The 15,358-nt window shown below is 44.6% G+C and overlaps 1 protein-coding gene across 5 annotated transcripts in view; it reads left to right on the top strand.

Moving 5' to 3' along the window:
* Positions 1-14,701, top strand: part of ILRUN (inflammation and lipid regulator with UBA-like and NBR1-like domains) — a 30,491-nt gene extending 15,790 nt beyond the window's left edge. The window contains exons 3-6 of one of the 5 annotated variants that reach the window (XM_086476429.1): positions 2,758-2,955; positions 3,640-3,735; positions 5,345-5,673; positions 14,406-14,701. In XM_086476429.1, coding sequence (XP_086332555.1) covers positions 2,758-2,955; positions 3,640-3,735; positions 5,345-5,673; positions 14,406-14,441 — 659 coding nt within the window. In that variant the 3' untranslated portion in view covers positions 14,442-14,701. Of the gene's footprint in view, positions 1-2,757; positions 2,956-3,639; positions 3,736-5,344; positions 5,674-10,657; positions 11,138-14,405 lie in introns of those variants that run through there. The other 4 variants (XM_086476428.1, XM_086476431.1, XM_086476430.1 and 1 more) reach the window with 4 other exon arrangements.
* The last annotated feature ends 657 nt before the right edge of the window (positions 14,702-15,358 follow it).

Genomic DNA, 15,358 nt, shown 5'->3' with positions numbered 1-15,358 from the left:
ATGATAGCACAACAAGGCACAATGTCATGAATCATCACGAGTAAAGTTCAGCTGTGTTAGTACTTCTGCGTGTAAATAACTGCAGTGCTCGAGTGCTGTACAGAGCTGTGCTGAATATCAAAGTATAACTGAGACTAAAACCATACTAAAAGTCTAGGAATATTTCATCAGGACATGAGAGATGAGAGTAGAGGGTGTGTGTGTCTCAGAACACTGATTTATAGAGACTGTATTCTAGTGAAAGGGCTTAATTATTTTAGTTTACTTTTTCTGCCTCCATTTGTTTGACTTGGTACAGTGGAAAGGTGACACGTATTGCTCACTTAAACTCCAGTAATGTGGCAAATTGACTGGCAATTTTTTAATAAGTGTCTCAACTGCAGGTCTTATGAATGTACTAAGTTTGACAGGTCCCACTTCACTATTAGTATCTTAATTTCTGTGTGTTGTGACTGCACCTCTACGTTGCTCCTTTCACACTCCTTCCTTTCTTGCTCCTCTGATGTACTCTTTTCCTGCATGCAAATTTAGCCTTAATTTAACATCCTAGTTTGGGCAGTGTTTCATTGTTTTTTTGGAATGTTTGACCTTCTGAAATCCATGGGTCTTCTGAAATGAGGAAAGGGAGTTAATCTGGACTCTACGAGTTCCTGGCAAGGCCGACATTTATTTTGGCTTCTGTGTGGATTAAAGCCTGACTTCATAAAATGTACATCTGTACTCTAACAGTGGTGCTGGAGGCCAGATCTTGTTAAAACCATGCTGTTGAGGCATGTTTTAGTTAAATGCGCCTTATACTGTGTTATGACTGCAGTTTAAGGAGGACCGTAGCGTTTTAAAACCATTTTATGGTTTAATTAAGGGATAATATCAAAGGACTGCAGTGTTTCCAGATAATATCTGCTTGTTAGGTAGATAACTGAAGCAAAGCCAAGGTTTTTAACAGCTCTGCAGGAACCCTTGGTTAAATGACTTTGGTTCTAGAACACGAAATACCTGAGGCATGTGTCACTGAAGCGTTTGGTGTCTGACGGGTATGACAAGCAGAGCTCTGAGAGGCTGTCAGTTTTAAGCATGTAAGCAGGAAGCTGGGTTCAGTCAGGTTTTCATACGTGTTATTAAAAACTAATACCCTGCTCTGATACCTTCCAGGACGGTGCTCGGCTTGTCTGCCAAAAGACCGTTTGTGTAGTAGAACCATTGCTGAAAGAGCAGCAGGATTTAACAGACTTATTTCCTCTTCCCACTCCACCCCCAGCTGCTGCTGGCTCTGCAGGACAGTTACTACAATTTATCATCTCCTGAGAGATGAGTGTACTGAAATAGAATGACATAATCATCATTTCATTTTATGGGGCTTATCAGTTGCAGTGTTCTAGGCACCTTGCAAGCCTAAAGCCATTAAAACTGATAAAAATCACATAAATTATTTAACTAAACCCGTGTTGCTGGGCTGCCAACCTTTTCAGATGAGACTTCGTACTCAACTCCCACACGCCATCGTCTGAGGTCAGCTGGTCGCCCAGCTCCTCTTTCAGAGGCCTCCCTACCTCAGCACTGGTATCCGAATGTCCACCGTACTTGTTCCCATCGTGCTTTCCCTGCTAGACTGTGCGTTCCACAAATAAGGACTTGTCTGGAAAACCAGTCCCTGCCGTGTCTTCACTGAAGTATCCACAGGGATGAAATTAGCAGGCAGGCTGTGGCAAAGGATGCTCTTTGGGGTAACCTAAGGTCAGATCAGCATCCACCGTTCTCCTCTCAGACTAGACGTAGTGTGGTTCCACGCTTCTCGGTGGTGCAGGCTCTCCTTAGCCATTTCCCTCGACCTCAACCAAGCAGAAGGTATTTTTAAAGTCATTGGCTTAGTCACGTCATGTTACTGGGGAAGAAGCAAGAGAAAATTCTGCTAAACTGATTTTTCACGAGTCTCAGAAGCGCTTTTCTCTTTGTCTGCCCCAGTGCTTGTTATCTTTGGCGGAGACGGCCCTGCTCGCATGCAGTAACTGTTTTCTGTATCTCTACAGATTGCCAGGTCACGCTGTCAGTCCCAGTATCTGCAGTCTAAACATTGATCTCCGCGGATAAATCATATGTTCACAATCCTTTCCACCTTTGCACAAGGCTGAGAGAAAGGTTGCTGCAAGAGGGGAGAGAAATCCATTTAGAAAACAGTACTAGCTCTTCAATTATAGTTCAAACTATTAGTTCCTCCTGAGACTAACAGGCTTAAAAAAGAACGAATCCCGGAAAGAAAACGTTTCCAGCACTTTATAGTAATAACACGATTCTGATTGTCGCAAGGCTCAGGAGCTACAGTAGGGAGGCAGAAAGAAATGAGGGGGGAAAAAACCCACCCAGCTGGGTCTGACTTCGTCTTTGTCTCTGGTATTGGTAAAATACATGTGTGTGTCGGTTATGGTGTGGGGTTTTTTGTTTGTTTTTGTTTTTTTTTTTATTTGCAGCTGTTACACTGTGACTTTGAGAATTTTTCTGTGTAAAGAAAACCTAGAGATTATTCACATAGAACTATAAATTGTGCTGCTGCTCTCAGAATGGACCAGCTAAGCCTTGTCTGAAAACTATGTTCTTCTTCAGCATCCATTGCTGGCTGTGTTATGTGTATCTTGGTATTCCTTTGACTGTTCAACAATTGCACAACTGTTTTAATAAGCATGTTTCATCCAGTCTTACACAAACAGACACAAAGCTTTTCCTGGTGCACTGTCAGTAATTCTTTCTTCTGTTTAATCCCAGGGACAGAGGCGTGGCCCCCGGGGGTTTGTCTGAAGTATGTCGGGGGAGACCAATTTGGCCACGTAAACATGGTGATGGTCAGGTCCCTGGAGCCCCAGGAGATTGCAGACGTCAGCGTTCAGATGTGCAGCCCCAGCACAGCAGGAATGTATCAGGGACAGTGGCGAATGTGCACCGCCACGGGACTCTATTACGGAGGTGAGTGATCCCTTTTCCAGCACGTCAGGCTCTTCTTCGTGATATTCCCACCACACACAGACCAAGTGGACGCTCCTGGCCCCTTGCAGATGCTCTCCTGCTAACCAAACGGTGGAGGCAGAGGTCTGCCAGCTCAGAGGCTAAAGATAGAAAGTAGAATAGAGAAAACATCAAGTGAGCCGCTTTGTTGTCTTGGTCAGCACAGGACTGTTTTCTAAACGCTGGAACAAATTGCAGATTACACAAAGCTCTGAAAAACAAAGGGACTTGCACAGTTCTCCTGGAGACTCTTTCCCTGTTGGTCCTTGTCAGGGTTCTTTCCCAGTTTTCCAGGGCTGAACATCGTGAACTACATACGGGCATAAAGATCTATTTAAGTGGTGAAAACCTCTTCTGGGAAGTTTAAGGCCCAGGTTTTAATAGTGTAACTTGGTGCCTCTATTGTGAACCTTTTTTTTTTTTTTTTTTGTGTTTAAAAACCTCTTTTTGATATTTTGCCTGATGCCTCAGCCAGAGCCACCAACATCTTCATTCGTCTGGAGTCTTTCAGTCATTTTTAGCCAGCTTTAGTTTATACCGAGAACATCTTTGTGTCTGTGTTGGCAGTTGGGAGCGTCCCAAGTTACATGGGTTTGAGTGAGAGATGTTAGCACTTGGAGTCAAAAATAACTCTTTCCAGTACAGGGTTTTTGGCAGAGCTGTCAGTAAACGTGCGACTTGTCGATGTCAGAAGTGGATGTAGCTGGTCCCCGAAGAAAGGCTGTAAATTCCTCCGTGCAGGTCAGAGGCCGGCTCAGCTTGCATTGCCTGCCGCAGCCCCCCCCGTGCTTACAAAGCTGAGGTTTTCCCAGCTGCTGCCAGTTTCAGATCTTACTAAACTTCCTTGAAGTGGCACATTTTGAAAGAAAATTACCTACAAATTGCGATCCCTTTGGCTACCAAGCTGCGAGTCAAAGACGCCCTTCCCCTGCGCGATAATTAATGGCTTTTATGCTGGTTGCCCCCCAGAGGGTCGGCCCAGCGGCTGTGTGAGGGCCTGGCAAAGCGGCCGCCGCAGTCGCCCGGTGGTCGCCCGTCCCGCCACGGCTTTGAGGCCACCGGGGCGAGCGGGCGGGCCGGGCGCGGTGCCGCGGGCGGGCAGCAGGGGGCGCCGCTGGGCTGCGGGCGGCCAGGCCCGGCGGCGGGAGGGGTGGGGGGGGCACCGGGGCGTGGGGATGGAGTGGGGAGCCCTTGGGGGGCCTTAATGGTGTTCAGGAGGGGGCTACAGCCCTGGCAGGGTGCTGGGGGTCCTGGAGGGAGTCGTGGTTTTGTGGGGTCAGACCCCGCTGTCTTGAATTGGGTGGTGAAACGCAAACTGATGAGCCCAGGGCTGTTAAAGCCGGGGGGAGAGCTGCGGGGGACTGGTGCCGTGGGGGTAACAGGGCACAGGTAGCTGCTGTCTGCTTCCCCAGGCTGCCAGCGGCAGCACAAAAGAGCCCCTTGTAGGTTAACACTTGAGTGCAGAAAACCTGGAAACGGTTACGTGTGACATGAGGTGCTGTTACCAGATCTGCTGAGAGGAGATAAGGGTTTGCTGCTGTTCTTTTTCGTGCTCCCTCCCTGTGCAGCAAAAAGAGGCTGGAGCACATTTAATGGAGGGGTGGGAAAAAAAAAAGGCAATAAAACTGAATTTGGATACATACCAAGAAATGTATTTATGTAAATAGGCCAGAATGTTTGCATGACGTGTAAATGAAATGGTAAGTAAAATAACAATCTTATCTGTGTACAAGACAGACATGCATTAGGTAAGAACTGTAAATATGTTTCTTATTCTAACCAGTCGTCTGTGAACTTGTGTAATAGTCCACCAAGTCTGGGTATTTTCTCCACCTACTGTGAGTGTTTTGGAACTGGAATAATTGTCATAAACATAATTACCTTCTAAGTCACCCTTCTCTTGTTTTATTTTAGTAGTCAAGCTTTTCAAAGCTAAACAAAAAACATTACCTTTTCGTTACCATCAGAGTAGACAATTGGCAGTGACATCTCCTGGCTCTCATTTCAGTCTTGCTGCATAGCCTTGGATAAAGTCACTCAAGGTTTTCTTTTTTCAGTGCATCCTGTTGGTAATCTGAACTTTGTTGTCACGTCAGTTTGGTTTTCAGATGTTCTTAGCTGGTTTGTGTAAGTTCAGTCGGAGTAAAACTTGCCTGGTTTTCTTCAAAGATTGGACACTGAATCAGTGTTTAACCAGTACTTCTGATGCTTCATAAAAGTGTGTTATAAACAATTAGTCTTTTTTCTTGCAGCTGTAAAGGACGGAATTCACGTTCTGTTTTTCTCCTTCTGCCCCCTTCGTAAGCTCTACCTAGTGACAACCTGAGTGTCCTTCTCTCTCTTTCCTCAGATGTCATCTGGGTGATCCTCAGCGTGGAAGTTGGAGGACTTCTAGGTGTAACGCAGCAGCTGTCATCCTTTGAAACGGAGTTCAACACGCAACCGCATCGCAAGGTAGAAGGAAACTTTAACCCATTCGCCTCTCCACAGAAGAACAGGCAACCAGATGAAAACAACCTAAAAGACCCTGGGGGTTCCGAGCTAGGCACAATCAGCAAAAACACATGGGGGCCTGCTCCTGACCAAATCGAACAAGATCAGAATGGACTGTCACAAAACTCTGTAAATCTCTCCCCCAGCAGTCACTCGAACAACTTGTCGGTAGTGACGTACAGTAAGGTAGGTGCCCTGGGAGAACAGGAGAATGGGTAGGTGATGAGACTGTGGTGTATGTAATAGTTCTTCGTTACAAACTGCAAAGCCCTTCCCTTCTGCTTCTGCCAGACCTGCTAAGGAAGGTTTTGAATTTGACTGTCTGACTCTGCCAACTCCTCATGTTATATTAAAATATTTTTGCCTCTGATAGACTCTACCAGATCCACCTTTTTGGTTTTGGTTTTTTTTTTTTTTCAAGTCCTTCTTAAATCTATATAATCTTGTCTGGGTGCTGTAACTATTGGTGGCTGGAGCCTGCTCCAGTTGCGTGTGCAAATAAGTCAAAATATCTCTCTAGATGTGCTCCTGAGTTTTACATCACTTTGAAAAGAGACAAAATAACCACACCCCCAAACCCTGAGATTAACCAGATAACTTTGGTTTAGCTGGTGTGGGGAGACTACAGAGCTCAACATTTTGATCCCAGAATCTACCTGTCAGGAACAGTCAATCAAAGGACTATTCCTGTCTGTGTCCTTGTCTTGTTTATAATTGTAGGTGACTTTTAAATTACCTTTACTTTAAATCTCTCTCAAAAGCTTGCTTGGTGGATGCTATATGAGTCTGGGTGATATTTTGACTGTTTTTATTTGCTTGTGTGTGACAAATGAATTGCAGGATTATTTACAATTCAGAATCCACCTGTTAATGCAGCCAGTATGTGTAGGTGTGTACTGTCGTATGTCAAACTAGTTTGATTTTTTTTTTTAATCCTTTAAAAATGCTTTACTGTACTTTAAGCAGGCTGTGTAGGACAATAACACTTGGTTGCTGAATGACTTAATAAAGCCCTAATGTTAGTTCACCTACAGCACTTTAGTTCCTAACTGGATGAACTGCCTGTCCTCTACCAGTGGATCATATTTTAGTGACCTACTTTGCACCAGGGCTATGCATTTTTTTACTGATGGCATGCGCGGGTTTAACCGTTTGACAGACTGCCGACCCCCCTGTTTGTGTTTGGCACCCCAAACGTAAAGTGCTCTAAGCTGTATTGGCTCCTGCTTCAAAATTCTCACTCCCTGAAAGTGAAATGGATGGCTTAGGAAATGATTAAAAATTAAAGCCTTTCACCTATCAGTTCAAATACAACGTGAATGAGCAGGGACTGAAAGTCGCTGCCTTTTAGCGGTTGCTCGGTGGTTAGCGCTGTTCCCCGAAGAGACAGGCTGTTGTCTGACGGCAGAGACCGTCTGATAGCGATACAGCGTCTCTGCCCAAACTCGGGTGCTTCAGGTGGGGGGTACTGCTCTACAGCTGTCTGTTGTACAGATCCTGGCAAAGATTGGTACCAGCTCCGTGTATCAGTTGATGAAAAATAAGAATCGGTTAACAGAGCTTTGGTGAGATGGTGGACTGACCGCAGCCTTTCATAGCTAAACAACTAGGTTTGATTTAGGTGGGAGAGCTCACTTCCACGTTAAGTGGTCAGCTTTAGGCTGGAGGTGACTTTTCCCCCCCCCCCCCCCCTTATTTTCTGACTGTAGAGCTTGGCAATTGCTTCGTAGTTGATTTGCGCTTGCAGGTGGATAGATGTGGAACTGCTAATATATGCACTTCTGAGAAACCTCCTGTGTAGAAATTCTGGATGTGGGGTTTTGGCAGTAAGGTGGCCTTCAGTTTTCACTAGGTCTCTCCCTGTGATATGTATCCTTACCCTTCCTAGTGGGACGAGAGTGGTTTGGGCACCAGGAGGTTGGGCTCTCTTGGCCGAGGAGTAGATGATTTGTTGTTTCCAAGAACATAGGTGTAAGAAACAGATACCTCTTGGAGGTGCAGAGGCCATAGCAAAGGTCAGCTATACTGTGGAAATGCCAAAAAGGAGCGTGAAGCACTACTGGAGGGGATTTCAGTAAATTTAAGTAAGCTGATTTAGCTAGTAACCCAAAGTTCATGATCAGTACTCTTATGAGAAGTGAGCCATTATAATCTAACCTCAGATGGAGGGTAGGTGGCCTTTCTCCCCACCCCCTTTTTCTTTTTGTCCTGAGTTTTTGGTTTCTTTTTGTATTTACAGAGTATTCTTGGGTGGATTTGAGGTGGATTATCTGAGATAAAAGCAGAAATCTTGTTTCTTGCTTGTTTCAGAAGGGGTAGCTTGATGGTCCTATTTTGGAGAGGGGGTGGGGTATGTGAAAGTTCATTGATTATTTTTTTTTGATGATTTTTTTGTCTCTACTACAGTGTATTTGTGACATGATAAAACAAGTTAGCTTTTCCTTTGGAGGCTCTTAAGGTAGATCTGAAGATCAGAGTCCCGTTCCAGCCTTGCCCATCCTGCCCAGAGCAGGAGACGTTCTGCCACAGACTTAATGTTCATTTTGGTACAATACTGTTTCTGTAGTGAGCAAGTTTGAGTAGGTTTGACATCCTAGATGCTGGGTCTTGTTTAAAATCACTAGGTGAACATGCTCACCTTCCCTGGTGTAGGTCTAGCACTACTACATGCCTTCTTCCTGCAATTTGGAAAAGTGGGTTTGGGGTTTTTTTTTGTTTGTTTTCATTTTGGTTTGGTTTTTTTTACACATTACCCCTTTTTAGTAAGCCGGAGCCCTAGCTGGGGATACCACTTAAGCAGAAGAGGTGATGTTGGAAGCATTAAACCACCCCATCAGCAGATGGTGTTCCAGTACCTGGAAGTTAGGAAAAGCTGTGTCTGGCCCATCTTCCCCGGGGACTTGACCTGTACTCTGCTGCTTGAGAGGGGGAAAGAAAACTACTGTGTTTGGAGCTGTTGTCTTGTGGCTGGGTATTGGTGCGAAAGGCTTTATTTCAAGTTCTAGGAGCAGGCAAGAGTCCTGTGGGTTGCTTAGGCAGTTGCACATTAGGATTCCTGGATTGTATTCATCTTGGGCAGGACCTCCAATATTTTCATTTGCTTTCATGTACCAGGAGAGTGGAGTGAATCCCGAGTCATGTTTGACACTGTTTGGTGAGATACAGAGAAGGGGAGGGGTAAGGTCTAGTTAAGGCGTTCAGAAGGGCCTATGTCCCCTGTTTAGGAGTAATATAAGCCCTTAAATTTTTCTCAGATCACTGTGGAGGCTTCCTCTCTGCCAAGAGACTGTGGAGAACCCCAGTCATGCAGTTGCACAGGACCGTGAAATCTTCGAGATAAAACTAGCAGTTTCTGGCGTCTGCAGCTGTAAAACATACTAGAAGTTGCCAGACCTTGTCTGGATTAGTTCTCCCTCTGGTGCAACTGAGCAGGTGTGACTTGTCCTCTAAAATTCCCCATTGGAGTCAGGATCTCAGCGACACTGATGTGCCATCTGCTGCTGGATTAGACAAGTGTATCAGCGTTTCACACGTGGAAACATGCAAAAGGTCTTTATAGAGCAGCACAGAGTGCATGGTTTGGATGCTCTGCTCAGTGAAACTAACTTTTGTAGGAAAAAGACAAACGAAAGATGCTGAATTCCTTATAAGCAGATGAGATGAAACCTGCGGTGGTTGAAACAGACTGAGTGTGATCTTTATTCCTGCTGCAGCGTACGCCTTCCCTGGGTCCACCCTGCTCCTCTTTATCAAATAAACTGCTGGAAGGTCGTAGATCAGGGTCTGTGTTCAGGGCGTTGCTTTAAGCATGTTGTCATTCTATCTATCCCCAGTGGAGTTTTTGCATGTTCTTAGAATTAAAGATGTGCTTAAGTGCAGGATAGGATGCTTATCTCAGGATAGGGATGAGCTGTATTAGAGTCCAGATATACCCGTGCATGGGTATTTTGTTCTCCTCGTTGGCAATTGCTTTCTCTCTGGATTCTCGAGAGAGATGAGGCTAATAGAGCTTCCTTCTATTTACTCGCTCCTGTCTCATAGCAACACTGTCGAGGTCACTGCTGCTCTCTTGTGACGGTCTTTTACATTAAAAGCGCAAGATGCAGTCTTACAGTGCCTGGGGAATTAGAGTTAAATTTCTTAACTAAGGAAAGAAACGTACAGGTTTAGATGTCTAAAAGATCTGAGGTGGATAGCCATATACTGACATTCAGATTGTACTTGTCACCTATAGATAAAAAAAAAAAAATATATATATCTAAATCTGTTGCCCATATGAATTGAGGAATTGCTACTTTCTGTGTAATGCAGAAAACAGCACATAGAAGTTCTGATTCTGCAAAGATTTGCCCATACAGAACAATTTGCATAGTCACCACCGTAGCAAAGGGCGTTCTGCAGCTTGTCTGGTGTTAATCTGTTCTGTTTATTAGTCGTGCTGCTCTTAAAAGCCCACTGAAATATAAGCATATTTGGAATTAACAAAATGAAAATCTTCACCTTTTTTCCTGCTGTATTTTTGCTCCCCATCTTACTTCATTCTGTGTGGAGCTGAACTCTGATCCATGCTACTTGACAGCTTCCTATGTGTAAGGGGAAACCAAACCTCTACCTGTAGAGCCTTCAGCTGGCTTCCCCTCTCTGAGTTTAAAAGTTGCTGCTGCTTCTAGGTGTGTCCTTCTTGCAAACCGTGGCACTCCAATTTGTGTATTTTTAGGGTACCTCTAAATTTTATATAGGAATTTTTCTGCTGGAAACTATTTGGGTACCAAACTATATTTGTGGGTAAGGAAGATGCCCCAGAAATGTTTTGCTTCCACGTAGAAGAGAAGCTCCTTCCATCCTGGTATCTGGCCTTCAAACCGGGCTAGTTACCACGTGGTTAAATCCGTTGAGAACGAAGTGGGAGAACTTTGTTGGACTCAAAACTACCATAGCTACTCTTTGACAGCCACACTGCTGCATAGCATCTGCAGGCTAAACCGGTGTTGCATGAGCTGGTTTGCTTCCCTGGTGAAAGACTAATGTGTTGGGATGCTGCATGTTAGCTCATCCATGAAAACCGCCAGTCCCTCTGCTCTTGGACTGGGGGAAATGTGAGATAATCTGATTTTAGCTTAACTTTGCTCCATTGCAGGCCAACAGAGTTTCCCTGTTTTTATCTCTGCAGACTAAAAGCACGCCGTTGATTAAGTTACAAGAGCTAAGTCGTTGCATGGTAACTTAATCCTGTACCTGAGCCCTCGTGTACTTCAGCAGCTATGTGCATCTAAACCAGCCCTACGAGTGGCTGCCCTGTGAGAAGGTTCTTAACTTCCTGGTGGTCTCGACTGCCACGCCATGTTTGCACAGCATGCATGGAATAATAATAATAAAAAAAAAAAGTGCTCAATACTTTGTTCTTCTGTTTGTGCTCAGTTTACTTAAGTTAGTCAAGAGAACTCGGCGTAGTGTGGAGAAGCACTGACTAGGAGCGGCCCAGGAGGTGACGAGGAAACGGGGACTTGTAGCGTTGTCTGATGCTACTGTCAGTGTACACTGGGAGACTCCTGTATTGCTTTGCAGCTGTGCATCAGAAACTCCTGTCTCTCTTGAAGTGTACCTTTTATTGATCTTGGCTCAGTCACAAAGGTCAAATAAAGATAGCTATTTGAAAGCCTGTGTTGTGATGCTTTATGACAGATTAACTTCATTTTATTTCTAGCACAGGTGTCTTCATTTTTTAAGAGCTCAGTATTTACGAAGGCCTTTAACTTTCTGAAACCTCTCAGTTCCCTTCTAGATACAGAAGTCAAATGATGATTTATACCGATAATTTTCATGTAGAGTCTGTTCTTGAAAAAACCCTGGTCCTCTGTTCCCACACACGGTGTGAACAGCCAGTATGTTGTCACTAGCAAGTTAGCAATAACTTCTGTGGAAGATGTTGGAAGAACTGAAAGGAAATTTCGAAGCTGCAGCTGAGCTTTTCATAAAGACAGCGATCTCGTTTTTGAGAAGAGAAAGAATTCACCAAAAATAGTGTGAATAATTCTTCAGTTGAAGTAATAACTCAGAAAAACCGCAGTTGTATGCAGAGTTATTTTTGCATGTTTGTGGTGTAAAACATTGCATACGAGGGGTAATTATTCTTGAAAATGTCATCTAATGGAGTTTGGTATTTGCATTGCAGCAGTGACTGAAGTTTTCAGGTGTCAAGACACTATTACATTGTGCGTGTTGCATAAATGTCATGAGGAACAATCGCTCTGCAGAGAGCGTGCATCTTGCTGAGAAAGGAGGAAAGTATTCTCATTTCACAAAGGGGAGTAAGTTTCTTGCTCAGGGTCTGATGTTAAACCAAGCCTACATTTGATCTTAAAGAAAAGAAACAAGCGTGTTTTGATTTCCTAAGTTCTCATGTCCGCTAATCTCATGGGTAAGTGAAAAGTGGCAATCCCAAAAGCAAAGGTGTGGGGCTTTTTCTTCTTGGTGAAGTCCGTTGCATCAGCAGAAGCTAATGTTGGTCACAGATTCTGGGACTGTTCTTGGAATTACTTGGGAGAGAAGCTCGTCTAGGGATGGCAGCCTGTTCAGTGCAGTGTAGCGCCTCACAAAGCTGTGTGTACTCACTAATCTGACACTGAAGGTGAGCTGAATTCTGGTTTTAATTAATGCATGATTAGCGTAATTGTGCAGCTTTAAATTAGGCGCTGCAGCAAACGGTATCTGAAGCTCCAGAGGGTTTCCCCGAACACAAGGTTAGTGGCCTCTTACCAGGGTCGCTCTGCCTATGGAAAGAGGCTGAACTGCTCTCACTGACTCCAGCTGCAGGCTCTGGGCGGTGCTGGTGACCTGCCTTCATCCCCGGGTGGTGCGGGGGGTGATGCCGATGGCTTGGCTCGCGGCCGGCACGAGTTAAATCAACAAGATTCTGCCTGGGACAGAAACTACAATACCAGAGCGGTACCAGGCCGGCCCTGCTGGGCCGAGGGGGCAGTGACTGGGAGCTGCTGATGTTAACCCGCTCCCGGTGGCTTGTGAGCGCTTGTCGGGCAGCGTCTGCGCACAAAGCTGCCCGTGCAGGTACCGAGAAGGTGAAGCAAATTCTAGCAAATGGGTCTGTACAGGTCATCAGCAACAAATCCTGGTTTTCTCTGCGGAGCAATAAGTAGAGTAGCTTAACCACTTTGAGGTGAGACTGCTTAGGATCTTGCTTATAACGTTGTTTACCTCCCGAGTCCTTCAGGGGGTTTGCGTGCGCCTGGTCACATTAACGTTTCTCGTCTGCTCTTCCCCTTCCCCCTGTTGCTGTGACTGTATTTTTTGGAAAAGCTGAATATCTCGGTCTTGATTTTGATGGAAGCTTCTCCTTCCTGAGGCGAACTATTGTGCTGGAATCTGCTGGGTGTTATCTTTTTGAACTGCTCGCTTTATGGAATGGAGTGCAGCGTATTCCTAGGGTAGAAGCGCGTTTGGTTTTCCACCGCTTGCATGTATTTGCCTGCAAACAGCCGTTTCCAAGTTCCCAGTCTTCCCTGCTTCCCACACAGTGCATGAAATGCCCTGTTCAATTGTCTGCTGATCTTCCCCTCGTGGCTGGATTTTGAGAGCTCCTGGTAGATGCTTCATTTTACCATTATCTTGTGTTTTGCCACTTGATCTATCCTAAAGGATTCACCAGCTGTGGGGAGATTACAGGCTTCTTACAGCCCTTCATTTCTAGCAGATACACAACAGAGCTTTTGAACTTGGGTTTTTGCAAGGGGGCTTAAGCAAATGAAGTTGATCCTTTCTTTATACGCGTCATTTTAAAGGCTCATTGCTTCAAGGCTCTGTGGCTGATGCAGTGAGGCTGTTACCGAGTTGTAGGCGAACATGCAGGAAACGGTGTTTCCTTTGAGATTTGCCCTGTTGTAGGCAAAATGGTGAAAACTGAAGTCAGAGCTTCACTTAAAGACCGAGACTGGCTTTGTGCTAATTGAGCCCTTGGCTGTCTTGCTCATCAACGTGGTGGAAAGAAGCTGGGCTGTGTTTTAAAAAGCACTTGCATAATGGTCGTCTTCCACTTTGGCAGTGAAATATAATGAGCTTTTCTCCCTCGTCTCACTTCTGACCTCAGTATGTGTCTGGATCTTACAGAATGGTTTTGTGTGTGGTTTGTACCTTCAGCGTTACGACAAACTCTATATCCCTGTGACTTGGGAGATCTCTTGCCTGCCTCTTGGTCGCTTTCTTTTGCTTCCTGCTGAAACCATGGATAGCTGATTTGAACAATAGAAATTACAGAAAGGAGTGCCTGTTAATTTGAGACCTGTCACTAGATTTGTTATTGAAGTGACTCACTTCAGGATGTAAAGGAGGGAAAATGGATTCTGTAGTAAGCATTTTGATATTTTTTTTTTTTTGGTTGAATGTTGAGGTTGATTTTTCACGTGAGGAAAATGTATATTGTTATCTTGTGGGAGCAAAAGTGGCAGTTGTGGGAACATGGATTTCCAAATCTTGATTTATTTTTTTTTTTCCTAAATAGACTCTTCTACCAGTTACAGCCTCTTAACTGTTTGCTGTGATTTTTAGAATAGACTTGTGAAACTTGGCCTCGCAGGTGCTGTAGCATCTATAGGGGATTTTTGCTCTGGTGTAGAAAATACAAGTCACTTTGTGGCCCAGTAACACCTGGCTATTACCTGGCCTAAATGACACCTGAAAGAGGTAAGTGGCCAACATCTGACACCTCTGGGGAGACCAGCTGCAAGCGCTGAACCCCACGTTTTAGGGGTGTTTCGTACGGCTGGACAGCAAAGGTCACGTTGGTGGGCGAAGGGTTGCGTTTGGTGTAGAGGTGCTGGGATGGGATGGTCGGTATTTGTAGGTGTACGCTGATCCGTTTGATTTCTTGCCTATTGAAATTGATTATGTCTCCAACTTTCTTTCAGGGTTTCCACGGTCCTTATCCCTTCGGACAGTCTTAAAACACAAAAACACAAAACGGGTATCGACAAGAGGAGAATTTAACAAAGAACTGACTTTGGGGGGAAGGGAGGGGGATTCATGTGGCAGACAGACACAGCGTGGACCCCCCCCTTCTCTGCCTCCGTGTTCTGGATAAAGAAGAAAAAACAAAAGCCCAGTAACTTAAGACTAGCTGTTTCCAGAGGAAAATACAAAATCTAAGTATGCATGTGTGAATGCTGGATTTCAGGAGTGTTGTTAAATGCTATGAGAAAGAAAATATACCGACACCATGGGGGTTTTTTTTTAGAAATCATTCTCACAGATAATTAGGTAGCTTAAAAAGAAGTTTAAAAAATGAAAATGAAAAAGCCATCTTAAAAATATTTTGCCTACAGAGCGGTTGTAGTTTGAGCAAATGTTTAATTTCTGTTTGTTGTTCATATTTTTTTTTAAATAAGGGACAGCGTGCATTTTTACGGAACTGTCATGTTTTGCTTGCTGCCGAATGGGAGTTTGCTTAGCATCTTCTGGGGTTTGGGTGGTGACTTCTTGTTACCGGACGTTTTTTTTTTTAATGACAGGTTGGGTTTGCGCCCAGCTCTGCATTTTTAATATCATCTGCTGGTTTTACTTACCAACTTTTTAATCTTCTTTTATTTCTTCTTTTTTTTTTTTTTCTTCCCCTTTTGGTTTGGGTGTTGCTGTTAGTTGTCCTGCATGTCGTTGGAAACCATGCTGAAGACCAGGTCTCGGTGTCAAAGTTGGAGAGAAAGACTCTGGGACTTCTAGGATAACGTGGAGGGCTCGTTCCCTTCCCCTCGTACGTGAAGTACACGCAAATACACACCCATATTAATAAGAAATGGATTTATTAATGTTCCAGAGCTGTCCTATGTGGTTAGCATTTTAAAATACCTTTTTGTTAACTCTTGCT

The sequence above is a fragment of the Leptosomus discolor genome, chromosome 21, assembly GCF_034619465.1.
Source record: "Leptosomus discolor isolate bLepDis1 chromosome 21, bLepDis1.hap2, whole genome shotgun sequence".
Taxonomy (NCBI): Eukaryota; Metazoa; Chordata; class Aves; order Leptosomiformes; family Leptosomidae; genus Leptosomus; species Leptosomus discolor.
This window is presented reverse-complemented; position numbering and strand designations above follow the sequence as displayed.